The sequence below is a fragment of the Scomber scombrus genome, chromosome 2 (assembly GCF_963691925.1).
Source record: "Scomber scombrus chromosome 2, fScoSco1.1, whole genome shotgun sequence".
Taxonomy (NCBI): domain Eukaryota; kingdom Metazoa; phylum Chordata; class Actinopteri; order Scombriformes; family Scombridae; genus Scomber; species Scomber scombrus.
The window spans coordinates 4,981,249-5,001,549 of record NC_084971.1 but is presented as its reverse complement, the minus strand read 5'-3'; the positions used below and the strand labels follow the sequence as shown (position 1 = coordinate 5,001,549).

Here is a 20,301-nt window from a genome sequence, read left to right as displayed (position 1 = left end):
GCCAGCATTCACCCATTCACACACTCATTCATACTAATGGTAGAGGTAGAGAATGCCATGCAAGGTGCCAAACTGCTTATTGGGAGTGATACAGCGGTTCCTATCCAGAGTGCCCACAATGTTTCTATGTTACACATTCCCATGCACACTCACACACCGATCACCATCAGGAGCAACTTGGGGTTCAGTATCTTGCCATAGAATACATGGACTGGAGGAGCCAGGTATCGAACCACCGACTTTCAGATAAAGTGGACGAATGACCAACATATGTAGGTATGCTGTCGTCACAGACAAGAATATCATAAAAATATTTTAGCTGTCATCTTGAGATTATTGTATGTTTGTTTATGCTTAGGGTGTGTTATTTAAATATTCCATTCAATGTTGAAAACCACAAGCTATGATCCAAATGTAAACAAAGGGTTGGTTCACTTATCACGAAAGCCTCTGACCTCAATATTGTAACCCCGTAAGACTCCCTTATAGATTTCCAGGTTGTATAATGCAGATAATGACACTACACAGCAACTCAACTGAGTCTTTGTCATGCTGCTAAAGCTGAGCAGTGGTCACTGTGGTGACAAGAGGAAATGACATAATTAATGCTAAAAATGTAGCATGAAGGATAGTTCACAGGATTGGTGACGTTTATCAGCTCGTCATGATAGGTGGTGCTAGAAGCTTAGTGGTGTGGTTAACTCGTATTGTTAATTCAGTCAGCTAACAAGGTAACATGCTAGCCAAATGGTAGCATGCTAGCATTAGCCGGTCACATTAACTCTGTGGGCAGTTGCTAACAGGACAATAATGGCGCTTTTCCACTACACAGTTTCAGCACGACTCGCCTCGCCTCGACTCGGCACGGTTCCAGAACAGACCTGTACCATTACTAAAAAGTACCTACTCAACGTGGGCGGACGTCGTCATAGCACGGCTCCGCGAAACTGCCGTGACTTCGTTTTATACGCGACACAAAACACATAAACAATGGAGGACATTGAGGCAGTCGTGTACTTGCTGCTGTATGAGGCTTTTTGTCACACACAAAGCAAGAAAATTGAGCCGTATAGCTGTATATGGTTGTAACGCTGCTGCCGGTATTTAAAAATGCCGGGTTTGATTCTTGTGTGGGACGGCTCATGACGCTTCCAGCGACAACTACCAATCAGCGGCCAGCAGTGTGTCGACGTCACATTTTAGCAGGTACCATCAGATACCAGGTACTTTCCCTAGTGGAAAAGAACCGAGGCGAGTCGTGCTGGAACGTTGTAGTGGAAAAGCGCCATAAGTTATTTAAAAGATGTATTTGTGTCTCATAACTGTCTGCAAAACCTCTTGTTCTCTTGTGTGCAGCATTTTATACTCTGGCAGAAGACAGTTACACAAAAGTGGATTGTGCAAGAAAGCTAACCCTTCCCACATTTTGGACTCTCTCTCTGTTCCCAAACTTGCTGTTAGTCACAAAGCCATGTGAAAGTTCACCAAACTTAAAACTTGACTCAGCAGATTGACATGGGAATTTACTTCACCACTGCCAGTAAATCTTCTGACTGTACTGACTCAGTTGAATTGTATCAATTCTTCCAAGAAATGTTGACATAAAGAAGCTAATATTAGCCACCATAAACTTGTGGTCATACCACACTGGTTTATGTGATTAAACTACTTTTGTTAGAGGAAGAATGTGTTATCAAGTGGCCTTGCTTTAATAATGTGTGATTAACTTACTAAACACACAAACATTTACTTTCCAAAACGTTTTATAGATATAAAGAACATTTTTGAAGATTTGAACTTTTGAAGATTGATCCGTTAAGTGTGAATGTTAGTGGTAATTATGAATCTCACTGTTAGAAAAAGGTAACTCATATCTAATTTCTTTCTTATCTAACTTTGTTTTCAAGAAGCCACTTTTGTGAATCTGCAAACATTGCATCTGAGGCTTTGACAGTTGGGGAGCAGCCAGCTGAGCTGACTTTCTCATGTGGTTTTGCTGACAGTTTGTTATGGTTTTCATCCATCTGCATGGTCAGAAAAGAGCGAGAGATGAACCGATAGGGAAAGACAGAGCGAGACGGTAAAGAAGGGAAACTTGTAGGTAGAGGGAAAATGTTAATGCATTTTTTAATCACTAAACATACAAGGCATGCAGACTACCCAAAAATGTCAGACAGGATTGCCGTGACATTTATCGTCACACTCCCACACCCTCTTAGTAATTTGCAAGATGGCCTCCAGTTAGCATGAGGACAGCTATGATAATGACAGCAATTAATACTTTAGACATGGAAAAACAATACCTGTTAGGGCGTTGCAGTCAGATCCTCTCTCTGTCTGGGACAGATGATTTCTGCAGAGCGGGAATGCCAACGAGCCTGTTTCTCGATGTCATGTTGCTTTCACAAAGTTCCCAAGGAATAACCTCCGTAGTACGACATTCACAGGAATGTTTCGGTGAGGGTGATCACAAGTCTGAGGGCTACATGGAAATGCGGGTGATGACTTTTTAGCCAACGTTCAGGAGCAGAGGTGGAGGAAGCTGAAGTGGACACTGCCTACAAGAGAATGAAAACAAAAGTCAGCCACAGATTACGGGTTTAGCACTGAACAGTCTTAACAGCTCCCTCTTGTACATGACCTCTGTGACTTTACATTCCTCTGCCTTTGTTCCCCGCGAGGGTGGGTGCTAAGGAGCTCTTTGATCGTTTCTCATGTGATCCCTTGTTTTCTGTACGAAGAGCCTTTTTACTGAAGGTGTCTGACAGACAAAAAAAAGGAAACACCTGTTGTTAAAGGATGCAAATACTTTGATCTATTCTCTAACAATTATAAAACATACTCCATTGCCAGGCTGTTTGTGTCTGTACATGATATCATTACACAAGCCACTTGAGTTCAGGATTGTAGGGTATTGTGGTTTAAATCCAAAAACTGCGTAAGGGATTATCTTCACATAAACTCTTTACCAGATTGTGCTGTAGGGGCCACAGTACGTTAAGCTAAAGCATGTCTCATGTGCTTTAACTCGCAGTGTAAATGTAGTTTATGAGGTAGAAACTGCAACAACATGTCTCAGAACACCTCAGTCAACCTGGGACCCTCAGGACATATTTATCAAGCACTCATTATGCATTGAAGATAATCATTACAATCTTTGTATTTAAAGCTTTTACTCGTACATATTTTCAACAAATCAATACACGTACTGTAATGTGTCTGTTGTAGTGACAAGCAGAATCAGCTCCCTTAAGCACTATTTCGATTCTTCAAGCTCACTGTGTTCAAACTTCACTGTCTTGGTTCAGTCTAACCACTGGCATCAGTGGTTAGACAGCTGGCAGCTGTTTTCAGAAAAGAAAGCTCAGACAAACCAAAAGCACACTAGTATCCAGCATCAAATGGAAGTTAAAGACTAGCTGGTGAAACTATTGGAGTATTTAGCATCTAAAGAGAGTTTAAAGAAGACTGAATATTGGACTTACATTCATCAAGTGGCCAGAAACACAACCCCAAATCAATGCAATGTCGCTTTGTCTCTGCTGGATATGGAAACAGGAATCTGATTGCTAACACATTTGCCATATCAACTATATGATGTGATACTATATCAACGCTGTGTTTGCAGCTTATTCTACTCCTAGGTTTCTGCTAAACAGGGTATTTAGTTAGCTGGATAGCTTTATAACACAGAACAGTTATTGTTTAGGTTATTCAGGATTTCAATGAGTTGTGGGTTCCACTTAATGCACTGCCAAGAAATAATCCTGCTTCATGAGATGATGTACACTACATGGCCAAAATTATGTTCAGACATCTGGTCTGGAACTGTTTGGAAAAGGCTTCTTAGTTGAAATTAAGACAAATCTTATTGGTTACAAGTGACCAAAATGAGTTTCCTCCGGAGAGTGTCTGTACTCAGCCTCAGGAGTTCAGAGGGAGGCTAGGAGTAGAGCCCCTGCTCCTTCACATTGAAAGAAGCCAGCTGAGGTGGTTTGGGCACCTGGTCAGGATGTCTCCTGGACGCCTCCCTTTAGATGTGTTTCGGGCACATCTAACTGGGAGGAGATTATATATCTCCTATAGACATTTTTTGCAACTTAACTCAGGAAGAACTCAATTCCCTGTCATCTGAAAAGAGTTCTTCACTTCTAGTTCCACCACACAGTTGCAGAACTTCACTGACACACTCCAAGAATCAATAGGCCGCTCCCAATGATATTAAAATGATCTTGTGTGAAATAAAACCTTAGGCAGTGCCAGGATCAGAATGGGCACACTTTCAATCAATAACTTTTCCCTATCTTTTTAATTCTATCATCCAAACCCACAACGCCTTGATCATTCCAGCAGGGATGGGCAGTTATGTTGTTGCCGTCTTGCATAACAGACCCCACACATCATTTCATGCATTTTTATTGGTTTCACAAGAACACAAATATATGATATCAATGACAGAAGTTACTTGAAAGGTGATTTATAACTGTACAATGAAGCAAATTCAATGGAACAGTTTCTGCCAAACGTGCATGTATCCAACGGGGTGGTTCCTCCTTTGCTGGCAAGGAAAGAGAAAATTTAACAGAATTTATTAGGCAATAATCTGTCATTAATGTCCATCCCAAATGCTGCTTTGCGTCATCCCACTGTAGATTTACCTAATGAGGATTTATGGCAAGAAGAAGTAACAGAAAAACAAAATATACAGTATAAGTGGAGTGACTTTGAAGTTTCAGCATTTCCATGAGGATGTAAAGACTGAATTAATCTGATTTTAAACAGACTTTCACATTTTGTGTAAATTTCTGGTTTTATATAAATTGTTTAGGATTAACACCGGAAATTTAAAATTTTTCTATGAATTTCATTATCAGTAAATATTTGTATCACAATTCAACGATAAGTGTTGTGACAGAGCTTGAAAAACAATTATCTTGGTGATGAACGGTTTGACATTTTGCGTAGTGCCTAAGGGTTACACAATGCTCGCTTTTCACAAAACAATTACACTAGGAGTGCCACACTTAGCTGTCAAACACTGTGTAGAGGAAGGATGGGCAAATATTTCAAACAGCTGAACAAGTCAGGGCCGGGTACTCAAGTTTGTTTCTGGCAGTTAGAGGGGTGAGGAGAGGGGCTGGTGGATGGTGAGTAGGTACACATCTGCTTGGGTGAAGAGGTAAACTGAGACGCCTTTTTTTTTGTTAGATCGAAGCCGTCTGCGTGTGATATCGTGACAACATGATGAATCTAAATTACAATGTTAAGACGGGCCAGTGACTAACAGTGTACCAGACTATCGGTCTATCAGACTATCGGTCTGGTACACCAGGTGGTATAGAGCGGTACAGAGACCTTACTTCACCCCGCTGTGTTTAAGCTCGGAAATTTCAATATGGCATATAGTATTTTATCTAATATCTTGAGCTTTAAAAGTCTCGTGAAATGAATTATAAAAAGAGTGATTATCTCTATGATAAATTATTATTTGAATCGACGAAATGAGCAAAATTAAACATTGTAAATGCTGAACGAATCTGTCATGAAACCTATTAACTATTAACATTAAATCTTTACTATTGTTGAGCCATAATGTTTATGTTAATGAGCCTACTTTAGTTATTTAGGCCTGACATTATACCTAGTAGATTCCAACTGAGACAGTATACTGTAAGGACACATTCATTTGAAACTGACCACTTTGCCAGTTTTACTATTTCTTGCAGTCATCCAGGTGGCAACTTGCTTTAAAAAAGCATCAGCAGTGCATGATGAGTACAGTTTACACGGGTAGTTCTTTGAATGTAGCCACTAGTGAAGAATGTGACTGAACAGACAAATCATGGTTGTACATTAGCTGATTAGCATTAGCATTAGCTTATTAGCATTAGAGTCTTGGTCGCAATAAATCTCCCAGAGATGAACATAATTCTGTCTCTCTTTATTAAGAATTCATGTGTCAAGATAGTAGATTAGATTAGTAGCTTTATTGTCATTATATTGAGGGTCAGACAACAATATGACGAAATTTAGATAGCACTCCCTGAGCCATAACAACATTAAGACAATTAAAAACAACTTAAGACATGAATACAACATTAACAATCTATAAGAGCAGTAAAGTGCAATATGCAATATAAAAGGTGCAAACAGTAGCAATTCTTATTGTAACAGTAGGCCACAATCAGTGAGTTAGTGTGGGTGGGTGGGTGGGATGAGGGGATCAGGCCGTGTTCATTAGTTTAACAGCTTGGGGGAAGAAGCTGTTTTTCAGTCTTGTAGTGTGTGACTGAATTGTCCTGTATCGCCTGCCAGAGGGAAGTAGTTGGAAGTGGTGGTGGCCAGGATGTGTTGGGTCACGAATTATATTTAAGGCCCTGCCCTGACAGCGGGCTTGGTAAATGTCCCCAACTGCAGGAAGCTTGGTCCCAGTGATGTATTGTGCCGTCTTGATGAGTCTTTGCAGAGCCCTCTGGTCCTTCTTGGTGCAGCTTGGTAAACCACGCTGTGATGCAGTACGTGATGATACTCTCCACAGTGCACCGGTAGAAGTTAACCAGCAGGTTATGTGGCAGACTGGCTCTCCTCAGCTTCCGCAGGAAGAAAAGACGCTGCTGTGCCTTCCCGATGATGGTGGATGTATGTGCAGCCCAGGAGAGGTCCTCAGAGATGGTTACCCCCAGAAATGTAAAACTGGAGACACTCTCCACTGCTTCACCATTAATGAACACTGGCTTGTGATTTGTTCTCCTCTCTTTCCTGAAATCCACTACAATCTCCTTTGTCTTCCTATTCAGGATGAGATTATTAGTGTCAGGTTTTGCACCTCATCCCTGTATGCTGACTTATCGTTGTTGGAGATCAGGCCCATGACTGTCGTGTCATCTGCAAACTTTATGATGGTGTTTGTTGCATGGACAGGCTGACAGTAATGGGTGAAGAGGGCATACCGGATAGGGCTCAGGACACACCCCTGAGGAACACTAGTGTTTAGCATGAGAGTGGAGGATGTTTGTTTTCTCAGCCTGACAATCTGAGGACGGTTGGTCAGGAACTCCAGGACCCAGTTTCAGATGGTTGGGTTCAGGCCCAATCCATGAAGTTTAGACACTAGGGTGTTAGGAATGACCAAGAAGAGCGTCCTGACATATGTGTCAGGACATTCCAGGTGCTCCAGTGTAGTGTGGAGGGCAACATAGATTACGTATTCTGTTGATCTGTTTTTGAATTTTATTAAGAATTCATGTGTCAAGATAAAATGCTCAAACTGCGTCATTTTGTTAAAAAAATTCAGAGCTATGCCTGAAGGCTTTCATCCAACAACCTCAAATCCATGGTTTAAACTGCTTTGTTTGTATGTGTTTAAATGCCCATGTCATTATAACCTTTAAGATAGATCGTTAGCCATTAATCCTGGTTTAACACTAGTTAAGCACTTATGTTAGCCTATCCTTCGTTTAAACTTACAATGAACTTACTCACTTATTTTATGGGCAGCAAAGGATTACGGCAAGGCAGCTTTTTAGTTGGAAATGACGCTGACGAAAGCAATGAGTGTGAATAAAAACTGTAAAGTAATGCGCAATAACGCCAAAGCAATAAACTGAAAGTTGCTAAATGCTCCATTGAGCTAACTGGAATTGCGGGATTGAGTGATACATTTTCTCTGGATTTGTTCCTACTAGTCTCCCCTTTCACATTACACATAGTCATTTGATTCAATGTTAACATAAAAATAGAACATCACACAGTGCCATTTAAACCCTAGTTTCAGCTCCTGTGTAACCAAAGTTCAAAATCTTTGTGTTGGTCTAACGCTAATCCTCCTAATCTTCATGTCACAATTCAAGTTTCATCTCCATTGTCAGTTTTACTCTAGTTGTACTCCCGTGTTGTTAAGCATTTCCCCTACTTTGTACATTTAAGATGCCTGTCTGATGACTTGCCTTCGGGGGCCGTACATAGAACAAGTCTGTACTTTTATCACTCAAGAAATACTTCCAGAGAAATGTGACTAATTACTAACCGGTTCAGTGGAAGTTTTCCTAAATTTCTCAGCTATTAAAGCAAACTTAAAGATAACCATTAAAAAAGAACACATGATTACAGAGCAGAACTTGCTAGTCCACCCATTAACTGCTGTACAACACCTATCAAGTACCTCTAAATGATACATTTCATATGGTTCCCACTGATAATTACACACTATTTAAATGATCTGCTCTCATGAGAACAAGCATGGTTTATAGGAACCGGAATATTTAGTCTCTAAATGATTAGCAATATTTAAAACAAGGCTGCTTGGTAGTAGTATGGTAGTGTAGTATTATCGTCATGGTAGCACAGGACACTGCAAAACACTGTTGTACTCATCTCAGATCTCAGCTGTCCATCCAAGTACTGAGCCGTGGGAAGGCAAAGGGAGGGGGGGGGCATGTTACTGTCACCTGAATTAAAATATGTTGACAGACTGGCTAACACAGTCCTACCAGCATCTGATCAGATGAAAACATGATCATAATCTCAAAGGGAAAATTACCTTTTTTTTTTTCCAAAAACAGGAATCAAGGTGTAAGATTGCATAAGATAAGCACATTTTCATGTTCTGAGCTGCTGTCAACTTTTGGTCTGAGACGAAGATAACATTTGTGTTCTCTCAGCAGGGGGTCGAACTATGTCATAATAATACAAATAAGGAATACTTTACATTTAGAAGAAAACATTTTTCAGTTGATCCAGAAAATACACTTTTGCAGTGTATCTGTATTGAGCCTCCAGGGCATTTGTGTCAACACACAAGTAACTGCAGGTGGATGAAAACATGGTAGCAGTAAAAGTCATCTAAGGCCACCGTGAGCTCATATTAGCTGTTCTGCAAGACAACCCGCAGTATGAGTGAGATTAAAGATGAAGTAAAATAAAAAATAAATAATACATCAAACCGCCTGAAACATTTTTAACAAGCTCCTCACCTCCAGGAGTATACGAGAATTCATGTGCAAGCATGACCCTAAACAGGACGAGTCCCTGATTCAAATTCTAATCTGAGAGGATAAACCTTTAAAAGCACAACAGAAGCCCGAGGCAGCAATACACTGGCACAAGCAAACTGAGCAATAAACTTGACATTGGCGTAATCTTAGAAGTGTGCCTCCATTTGACAACATCATAAATTTAATTAAAGCAATCTCTAAAAGAGTATCATGTCCCCTAACTAGCTGGCAGTGACAGTGTCTTTTTGTAAACGGTTCCAAGTGTCGGTTACAATTTCTGAAAAGGAGTAAATTAAGTAATAAATCATTTGGACAATGATGTGATCAATATTATGTGTAAAAAAAAAAAGGATAAATACTGATCACCCATGTGAATTTTTAAATTTTTTTTTAAATTTTTGAGTAGTCCATTTTAAACCTCCACCTTTCATGTCCTCCAAAAGATGACTTCCTTGACTTTTCCTCTCGCACCACCAGGACATTGATATTTGGGGGATTTTTTTAATGAAAGCTGTTAGATTTAAGCTATAACCCTGAAAAACAGTACAAACAATCACGTTCCACAAAGAATGACTCCTACTGTAATGGCTTGAGATCCCATGACTTTTCATCTAGTGCTAATATGATGGCAAATTTTTAATTTGCACAATCTTTTGATTTGTGACCAAACTTCTGCCAAACTAATGACATGCACATCAATCTCAGCTGTATAAATAGTGCAAATAAAATTAAGCACAGACTGACTTAGTCTTGAATATTTTGGCAAATGTTCAAAACCTTAAAAGTAAAAAAAAAAAAAAAGATATACTGGGTCATAGCAGTAATAACTTAATTATTTTTGTAAGGTAGTATACCAATTAGTCTAAAAACTAGTAATACATAATCCTTTTGTAACATAGGTGTGAGTGAAAGTGCAAGTACAAGTGAATCAGTTGAAGGTTCTAGCAATGAACCACAGAAAAAACAATTAGTTCTTCTGTATAACGCCTGAGATATCACATTATCTTAATTAAAGGCGGCGGCTTGAAAGCGTCCCAACTAACTCGCCCTGACAGCCGTTACAGATGGCCAACCGCACACCTGAATACCAAGCCACCACACCCTGCCCCCTCACACCTGTGATGAGAGAGCAGCATCTGTCCACCTACCTGCCCGGCCGCTCCCACTTCCAGGTGAGCGACTATAAAGTCCATCCTCCAGGGCCAGCTCAGCACCATCTCTTCCACACCACCTGCCGAGCTTGTTTCAGTGAACACTTTACCTGAGCAGAAGTCATCATGACCGCCGTACTCCGCTCCGGATTATCCTCCATGTCCCTGTCCTCTATGTCCACAGGATCAAGGCGGGCTACGAGCGTCTATGGCGGGGCTGGTGGTAGAAGCGTCCGGGTGTCCCACGTCTCCAATGGCTTCGGCTCCGGCTTTGACCTGTCGAGCGCGCTCGGAGGAGGCTCAGGAGGTGACAGCTCGGTCCTGTCAGGCAGCGAGAAACATACCATGCAGAATCTCAACGATCGTCTGGCATCTTACCTGGAGAAGGTGCGCTCTCTGGAGACCGCCAATACGAAACTGGAGCTTCAAATCCGCCAGTGGTACGAGAATCAGACCCCGACTGTCTGGGACTACAGCAAGTATGAGCCGATCATTCAAGAATTGCGCAAAAAGGTGAGCGTCTCTCCTCCTCAATGTCTCACTGAAGACCAAAATGTCACAACATCTCAGTTAAATAAGCTCTTTTGTTGGCTACTGTAAATTGATAATAATCATTAGAATAAAATTGACTCCCTTAAATAAAGTTATTTAGGGATTTTTTCAGTCTCCAACAGCCTTTTTGATTCCCCTTGTTAAACTAATATTCAGTGAAAACTTGACAAAAAGGAAACCTGAACAAAGCCAATTAATAAAAATCAATCATTTTTTAATGTTTATGTTAAATCCTAATCCACATATAACTTAAACTGACTTTTTTCTACTTTGAAAGTGTGGAAAATAGAGCTTGTTTATTCACCACTTAATCATGGAATACAAGCATTATAAAAAAAAACCTCTTCTTTTATTCCAATTGTTTCATATGCCACCAGCATCATCATCATTATCAATGTAATTCACTCACTGAAGTCTAGCAGGCACTGACTGAGTGATGATTAATATACAGGATGTGTATGTGCCGCTTAAATTCCTATGAATTAGTCAGGCACTTGACCTTTGAGGTGAAAGCACATTCTTTTTTTTATTTCTCACTACCATCAATTACAGAGGAATGCAAGTCACACTTAAAGAAAACAATTGTGTGATGAGTCATGAACCATAACATTAATGATGGTGTATTATGTGGTTGTGAAACCCCTGACAATGCTCTCTTTCTCTCTTTTTTTTTTTTAGATCAGTCTTGCTACACAGGACAATGCCAGGCTATTGCTGCAGATTGACAACGCCAGACTGGCAGGAGAGGACTTCAGAATCAAGTGAGTGGAAAAATTTACGCCAGAAGTTATAATCCCTGAGAGGTGAAATCCTAATTAGCTTTATTACATTTTTACAATGGCCTGGCATTTTAACAGATGTAACACTTAAAAGCGTATCTCACGGCATTATGTGTTTGTTCAGATTGTGGACATTTAGTCAGAGGGATGTCACGGTCAACTGACGATAAAACTGGTGGAACTGGTTTTTGATGGAGCTTCACCTTGTGTTTTGTTGGTGGTTATATCTAATTCAGCGGGTGCAGTAACATGAAACCGTTTCGCTAACAGGTTTGAGAATGAGCTGGCAGTGCGCATGTCGGTGGAGACTGACATTGCCGGACTGCGCAAGATCCTGGATGAGCTGACCCTGACCCGGTCTGAACTGGAGATGCAGGTGGAGGGCCTGAAGGAAGAGATGGTTTACCTGAAGAAGAACCATGCTGAGGTGAGAGTTCTGCTGAGCCCAGGTACCCAATCCTGTATCCATGTACAGTTGCTTAGAGAGATCAGACAATTAAAATTGTTTACCAGGAGAAAGTCAGATAACGGTTTGCTTAATGTCTTCTAAGAGATGTTATCATTTGCTTATACAAACAACAGATTATGCAAAACTTGTCTGCGGTGCATTCAAGTTATGTATCTCAAGGTAAGAGCTGCCATTGGCCCCAGGGTGCTGCCAAAGTAAATGACTTATGACAGATCATCAGATAAGACATCTCACACGTCTTTATTTATTTATTTATGTCAGTGCTCAAAAAGATAGATAAGTACATCAAATAAGGTTTAGTTTTATGAAATTGTCTGACATGGGATCAACCTTTTTTTTTTTGCACTGATATGTTCATTAATGTGATCTTGTGTAACTTTTGCTGAACACCAGCCAATGTGGCTACAAGTAATCAGATAATCAAAATTGTAAAGAAGAGTCAGTGAACCTAATAAGTAATGTCAGTTACACAATATCTATTTGTTTGAACCTGTAAGCTGTGAACACAACACTGACATACCAACTTTTTAGTTGATATGGCAAATGTGTTAGCAAACAGTAGATTATTTACACATCCAATAGAGATTTGGAGTTCTACTTATGGCCACCTAAGTCCAATATTAACTCTCTTTTAACTCTATTTTGGTATCCACCACCTCCTCAGGGACCTGGGGGGCTCTTTAGCTGCTAAATGCTCCACTTTGTGAATCAGTGAATTGCTAACTGTGTCTGTTAGCTGTTTGGATGATGAGCAGGTTGTGTACTGTGGGCTTTTAGAGTTTTTTTCTCTGAATACAGCTGTCTGCTGCAGCTGAAAACAATGAGATCTATGAGAGCACTGAGAATGAATAAGCCAATGGTTATATCAGACCAATAAGGCTATAACAGCAAACTTTAAATATACTGAACTGAGTATTCAACATGTGATTTTGAAAACTGTGTTATATCCCTCTGCTGCCTTTAATGTGGATTCATTTGGGTCTGGTTGTAGGAGATTTGTGCTTTGCAAAGCCAAATTTCTTCAAGCTCTGTGAATGTGGAGGTGGAAGGTGGACCCCAAGCGGACCTGACCAGGATGATTGATGAGATCAGATCTCAGTATGAGGGCATCGCTGAGAAGAACCGCCTTCAAATGGAGACTTGGTACAAGGCCAAGGTGAGAGGAGCAAGATGCCACATTTCACCTTATAAAACCACATTGATATCATATCATATTGTGTCTGCATTTAAATGAAGATGTGTGTAATTGCCTTGTCACAATTTTCACTTCATTTTCTTCCAGTTTGACGAGCTGAACAAGCAGGTGGCAACCAGCACAGAGACCCTCCAGACCTCCCGCAGTGAAATCAATGAGCTCAAGAGGACCATGCAGTCCCTGCAGATTGAGCTGCAGTCCCAGCTCAGCCTGGTAATGACAGCTCCCATATACACAGATGCACATGTACATACTAGGAAGCTGCAGTATGCATTTTTCAATAGCGTAAAACATATAACTGTTGTGTTCCTAACCTTTCTCTTATAGTTTAGTGCCTTAGTGACATATACAAATGTTTGACTAGACTTTAATTAGAAGTTGATGTCACCCTTTGTTTTGTTTTTTAGTTCCTTTTTAGAAAGTGAAGTGTAAAGATGACTTAGTAAAGAAGCAGTTAGCATGCAGTAAACTCATATTTCATTGTCTCCTGTGCAGAAATCTGCCTTGGAGGGCACGCTCATAGAGACAGAGTCCCGCTACAGCCTGCATCTGAGCCAGCTCCAGGCCATGGTCGACAGCCTGGAGTCCGAGCTCAGCCAGGTGAGAGCGGACATTGACAGGCAGGCCATGGAATACAAGGTGCTCCTTGACATCAAGACCAGGCTGGAGTTGGAGATTGCTGAGTACAGAAGACTGCTGGATGGAGAACTAAAGTAAGGGATTTCTTAAGTGAGCTGTTTGTCATAAAGCAACTTGACATATTATTTCTCGGTAGCTTAGACTTGTGGTTCTCAAAGTGGGGTCATGTGACCCCTGCGGGTTCCCAGCAAAAGGGGTAATCATTTTTGTAATAAAACAGAAAATCAGCAGAAAATCTAATCGGGGACCCTGAGACAAAACCTTATCAAAAGGGGGTCTGTGGTCTAATTTGTGTCAGTTCAGGGGTCCTTGAGGAGAAAAAGTTTGAGAAGCACTGGTTTAGCTTGTATCTGTTGATTCATTTTATATTTCTTGCTGAGTCTGATGATACCTTGCCTGTACAGTAATATGAAGCTACATTCATTAGCTTCGTTAGCTTAGCTTAGCGCAGAGACTGGAAAGAGGTGGAAACAGCTAGCCTGCCCCAGAACATTTTATTTCCCAAAGTGTAGAACTATGTGTTTAACATTTGTATTATCAGTCTCAAACTGTTCGAATGGAAAAAATAACTTTGTATTCTCTGTCCTTTAGTGTGGTTGAAGTAGAGGTGGTCAAACGTAAGTTCACATCACCACTTTGTTTTTTGGCTCTTTTTTTTATGGTAGAATTACATATATCATAGATTACATTTTGATTTGATTTTCTCCTCTGCAGAACAACCAGTGATAACCCAGAGGAGGAAGGTGGTGATTGAAGAGCTTGTCGATGGAAAAGTGGTGTCCCGCACAGAGGATGTGGACACATCGATCCTCAGCCAGTAGTTTTGAAAAGCCTTCCTGGATATATTGTCCGAAAAAAATAAGCAAAGCCAATACAAGGGTTTAAAAATGTGCGAGAAGAACATATTAACGACTTTTTTTTGGTGTTTTTTTGGGGGAGATAGAACCAGATTACGCATGTGAGAATGGGGATTATTACTTTATTTAAATTATATCTTCATTTTGTATTACCCATTTTATCCAAATCCCACTATACAACAGCTGTACAGATTACATTCCATCCTGCCTCTTGACATACCAAATTTACCCGTTGGGTGGCACTGTGAGCTTAATCAGTTTAAAATGAAATTACACTTTTGTTGAATTTCTTCTTTGCTTACTGGATTAACTGGATATATATAGATATATTTTTGGGTCATTGTTAATATCAATTAGATAGTTGGAATGATCGTAGACAATGTTTGTGAATCTAATTATAATGACGTTTCATTTTGCCAATGTTAAGGATGTTAAATGTAGCATTTTTATAAGGAAATATTCTGTCTTATCCTAGCACTATGACATAAACAAATTAGACCAGGATGACTGACAGTCTCTGTGAAACATTTGTTAAAATCAAGACCACACATCCAATAAAGTTTGTGTCCTGTTTTTAAAAAATTCTTTGCGTCTTTTTTTTCCCTCCAAGCATGTTTCATCTCCTTTGAAGAAAAAAATTGAAAACTACAGTATAGGCTACATACTATTGTGTTCAATCGCCTTTGTTTTTGTCTGTTAAAACATGTATATTCCTTTGTAAAAGATAACTAAAACCTAATATTAATATAATCTATTGATACCAAACTAACAACAAGCATAGTGTTGAAATTCACAGCCAGGAAGAGGTGAAGAGTCAAGAGCTGTAATGGTGCTGAATCAATCAGACCCTCTGACCATCTACTGTACATGCAGTGTTTTCAACTGTCCTCTAGATGTCGGTATATTCACAATGATGAGGTCACTGTTGTTAAATCCTGACTCTTTATTAAAGTCTTGAATATATGAATATTGTTTTTATACAGTAGCAGTTTAGTTCAGGTCTACTTCATAATCAGAATGTAAATAAAGAAAAATACTTTGTGAATACTGAATATTATTGCGATTAGTTTAAGTATTAATGACACTACTTAAAACGTAGGGCAATGTTTAAATGTTACTGATACAATATATTATAACATATCCATCAGCCATCATATATCTTAGCCACATATGTTGAAAGTTTAAAAAAATGCTATAAAATGTCTATGATTGTGTGACACTATGCCAAATAGATGTATTGTAAGAAATGTAACTGCTGTTCCAGACGTTGGAGTTGAAATGTGTGTAAGGCATCAAACACTGTTTCTCTGTTGTCCATCATTGCTTCTAATGTTCTGTATGCTTTAAAAGTGATTCAACTGGGTCTGATGTAATACATATTTGAAGATAATTTCGTGTGACTTTGTGGACTTGAAATTATTCCTATGATGAATAGAAATTACCTTCATTAACAACACTCCTTTACAATCACTGACTTTTATTATAGCAGATCCCCAGGAGTTAAAATATTCCATATCTGAAAGGAAAGGGGCTAAAAATGTTTTAATTAGTTTTTCTAAATCCTAAAATAAAAACAAAAATTGTGATAATTGATTGAGAAATAATTAACTTTACATTTGGTGTTTTTCTTCTAGGATAACTTTCTGGAATACATCGTAATCATAGTCATATATGTTCTGTTTTCTGAATAAGGATCAGGAGTGTTTAAAATATACACACTTAACTGAACTTCAGTGTCAAACATTGTTTTTGAAAGGAGGAATAGGAGAAAGAACAAGCCATGCTAAAGTAAGGGCAACATTTTCCCGTTACCGAATAGTTATTTCAACAAGCACTTTGCAAATAATTGAATCAATTTAATTATGTTGTACTTGTTTAAAACTTTAAAATTCAATAAATCGGCTACCCATCTCCCTGCAGAGAATGTGAAACTGACCACTTGACCTTTCTTCTCCAAATAAAACCGTTTAATCAAAGTTTTTTTTTCATGAAATAAAAGTAATTTATACAGAAGGCGACATAGCTACAGATATCCAGCAGGGGGCTCTGTCAACAAAATCTCCAAAATCAGCAACCATCACAACTCTGAGTCTCTGTTATCTCCAATATTTTTGTTTGTACAGACAGGACTAATGTTATATTATCACAATATCCCCTGAGAGAATAACACAGCACATACAGTGGAAAAATAGGCTGTTAGATGATGGATGTTTGTGATGAAGATAGACAAGTCTGGCTGTCTCTTTTAGTCTTTTTTTCCTTTCCAGGAATAATGTCTGATTATTTGCAGCTTTTCAAGGCAATTCTGTAATTCTCTACATTTGCTCTTTATTCAGGTGTATGAGTGTATCTCTGTGTGAGTTTCAATGGACCCCAAAGTCCAGAGTCATTTTTATTCACTTTTCCTCTTATCTCTGACATGTATGCGTGTAAAGTGTTGAAACAGGTGTATTTTGTTTTATGTGTCCACTCCCTTTGACTGATTCATGTCTGTACTTCACTTAACATCCTTTATTGATTTTACAGCTGCTTATTGCTGCACTGTAACTGCAGCACAACAGTTATTCTGATCTCTTTTTGTCCATTTTATTTTGTCCTGTTTTCCACATTACTTTATTCCATTACGTTCCTATTAATATTCTTCTAATACATTCCTTGCATTTTGAATGACCTCTGTGTTTGAAACGTGACAAACTTAAACTAATATTGAAGCTGCATTTAAAACCAGTGAAAACTTTGCCATTCTCTCTCATGCATTGGCTCAAAGCATGAATTAGCTCCCAAATGTGCACTAACTGTATGTGTTGAGTTTGCCAAAGCACAATCAAACCATGTACAGTAGCAAGCATCATTAAGAACTAACTGAACACATCTTCAATGGGAAGAAAATGAGTCATTAAATCATGTACTGACTCTTTACACTCAGGCTTTATTTACAGTGTGAGGTCTGCAGCAAGCATCTGGTCTGCTGTAGCACGACTGTGTCACTCAGGACTGGTGGTCTCTAGTCACGACCTAAATGATGACAAAATTCTGCACCACGGGAAGTTGACGTCACCGCGGTACAGTCACCTCCTCGGTGACGTCACTTGACGGAGGCTGGGTGGCAGCAGCAGCAGCAGCAGAAGAAGCAGTCGGGGTTATTGCCATCTGCTGGATGGACTCAGCCACTCAAACGGCATAACGTCATCGGGGGGAAGAAACCGGTGCCAGCTCCGGATCGGTATAGCCTGAGAGTCTGGATCTGAATGCAAAACGAGCCGAGAAAGGGGGGCTGGCCTGTAGTAACTCTGAAGCTATTATTGGACACCAACTGTTTGATGGAGCAGGCAGCTTCAACCTTTCTGCATTTAGCTGACAGCAACATAAACAACTGATAAGAATATCAAACTTTAAATACTATATACAAATTGAAATAAAGTTAACATAAAAAATAAGATGGTACATTTTTTAGGCACATTGAATGTAAAACGTTTAATATTATATAGACATTTAAATAAAAAGTTCTTCTTGTTCTCTGAAATTAACCTAAAAAATAAGATAAGATAAATTAAGATAAGTTGAGATAAAATAAGATAAGGTGGCTAATTTAAGACACATGGAGTGATGTTGATCAATGTGCGTCATCCCTTCAGAAATCTGTACAAAACTGCCTCAGTTTTCACCTTTACCTTTAAATAATCACATCGGATTGGTCCCCAACATCTGGATCAGACTGGCAAATTGGTCCTACAGTCAGGTGAAAGAAAGAACACACATAGAGATAAGATATTAAAATATATAAAATGATGTAAGACATATTATGATGCACCAAACAAGCCCACAAGAAAACACGTACCGAGTGGCTAGAGGATACAGTTAGAGTGTACACAAGTACACGGGCAATAAGCGCACAGATTATGTTTAATGAAGTAAGATAATCAGGATTTGTGTAAAAACTACTCGCAATCAAGTTGCAATCGTGCCAAAATGAAGTGGATTAACAGCTCAAACACACAAACAAGAAAGTAACAAATAGCCATGAGGTCAAAACAGCAGGTCAGATGTTCAAATGTCTGAGAAAAAAATAAAACAATTTAGGAAAGTTGGAGAATAAGATCCAGGAGCGTAGAGAGGAGCTGCTGTCCATGGTGCTGAAATAGACGAATGGCTGAAATGATTGTTTCTGAGGGGCAGAAACAACTAACTCATTGTGTTCAACTACTGCAACACATGGGTTTTAAATCTAGCTTTAACACGCAGTTTATCATAATTGACAAAATACCAAAAATTGATGAAGTATCGCGAGAATGGGCAATTAAGGCTATAGAGCAGGTGTGCACTTTGGAACTTGAATTATCTGTTCGAGTGTGTGTGTGTGTGTGTGTGTGTGTGTGTGTGTGTGTGTGTGTGTGTGTGTGTGTGTGTGTGTGTGTGTGTGTGTGTGTAGTCACAGTAAAGGCTGCGCTTGCATGTGATGATGCTGAGGACCCCATTCTCACATGAGTAAGCGCGCCTCCGCAAAAACCGGAGAGGAAGGGCTGCATTCCCATTGACTGGAGAGAGAGAGAGAGAGAGAGAGAGAGAGAGAGAGAGAGAGAGAGAGAGAGAGAGAGAGGGAGAGAGAGGGCGCGCACGGACTCCGCCTATACCGCCTCAACATCCAGCTCCAGTCCGACGACGGCGGAGGCTCCACAGACCAGCCGAGTGATCAAGGGGTCCCATCAGCTCGACTCAACACCCAGCGTGAAAAACGGAAATGGGCTCCCCGTGAATCCGGGCGGTGGAGGGGATAGGTGGGCAGGCGGGGGGTGGGGGGGAACGACGACGAGAGTGTGGTGGGAGAGAAAAACCCTGAGAGGACAAACAAAAGCACAACCGAGGGTGCCTGCAACCATGACCGGCTTGCACTATTCGCCAGAGCTGCGGCTGCAGCTGCTGCTGCCGCGCTGCCCGCGGACCATGTCGTGAGGTGTGGCTCGGAAACGCTCCGGGGATCCTGTCAGCCGAAACGACACGCCGAGGAGGAGTAGGAGGAGGAGGTGGTGGTGGTGGTGGGGTGGTGGTGGAAAAGATGTCCGCCTCGGTGGGGCCCCAAGGCGGCCCTCGCCCACCCACCGCGCCGCCATCCATGCCGGATCTGCCGGACCTCAGCCACCTCACCGAAGAGGAGAGGAAGATCATCATGGCAGTGATGGCTCGGCAAAAGGAGGAAGAGGATAAAGAACAAGCCATGCTAAAGTAAGGGCAACATTTTCCGTTACCGTGGAAGTTATAATGCGTAACGCATAGCAATCACCTTCACTACACACCGAGCTGCCCATTATAACCCAGTGTTACCAGTTTGGCTTTGTGATGGTCACACACCCATCACATCCAGTCACCACTAGCCGACGCTTTTCCTCTAATCAGCCATCATTTTCTGCACTGCACAGGTTGATATATTTTCGTGTACAGTCTTGAAAGAGGTGGCGGTGTGTTCCCAAATATGTACCCACCAATATAAAGGCAGGATCGAGCAGGAACAGCTCAGGATAGTCTTGTGTATGGTGCAAAATAAGTCAGCATTGGAAAAAAAAATAGAGCCGGTGGCCTCGCACGGTTTGCTGCTGGGGTCGATCAATACATTAAAACAACAGAGTCAATCGAGATGACCCGAAAACACGGTCAAACGTGTTACAGGTGTA

The 20,301-nt window shown here is 40.4% G+C and overlaps 2 protein-coding genes across 2 annotated transcripts in view; both read left to right on the top strand.

Moving 5' to 3' along the window:
• The first annotated feature begins 10,270 nt into the window (after positions 1-10,270).
• LOC134001012 (keratin, type I cytoskeletal 17-like) lies at positions 10,271-14,599 on the top strand. Its single transcript, XM_062440550.1, has 7 exons — positions 10,271-10,657; positions 11,375-11,457; positions 11,746-11,902; positions 12,936-13,100; positions 13,227-13,352; positions 13,635-13,852; positions 14,461-14,599. Exons 1-7 carry the CDS (start codon positions 10,271-10,273, stop codon positions 14,597-14,599), a joined length of 1,275 nt encoding a protein of 424 aa, XP_062296534.1.
• Positions 14,600-19,688: 5,089 nt separating this feature from the next.
• The window catches only part of rims1b (regulating synaptic membrane exocytosis 1b), a 71,140-nt gene continuing 70,527 nt past the window's right edge, over positions 19,689-20,301 (top strand). Inside the window, exon 1 of the mRNA XM_062440539.1 lies at positions 19,689-19,855. Within this exon, the coding sequence (XP_062296523.1) occupies positions 19,689-19,855 (167 nt within the window). The remainder of the gene's footprint in view (positions 19,856-20,301) is intronic.

Bases quoted from the DNA above. Each gene is read 5' to 3' on its own strand.
- LOC134001012 (XM_062440550.1), top strand. From the start codon at position 10,271: ATGACCGCCGTACTCCGCTCCGGATTATCCTCCATGTCCCTGTCCTCT. The intron at 11,458-11,745 runs GTGAGTGGAAAA...TTTCGCTAACAG, and splicing joins GGAGAGGACTTCAGAATCAA to GTTTGAGAATGAGCTGGCAG. The intron at 13,353-13,634 runs GTAATGACAGCT...TCTCCTGTGCAG, and splicing joins TGCAGTCCCAGCTCAGCCTG to AAATCTGCCTTGGAGGGCAC.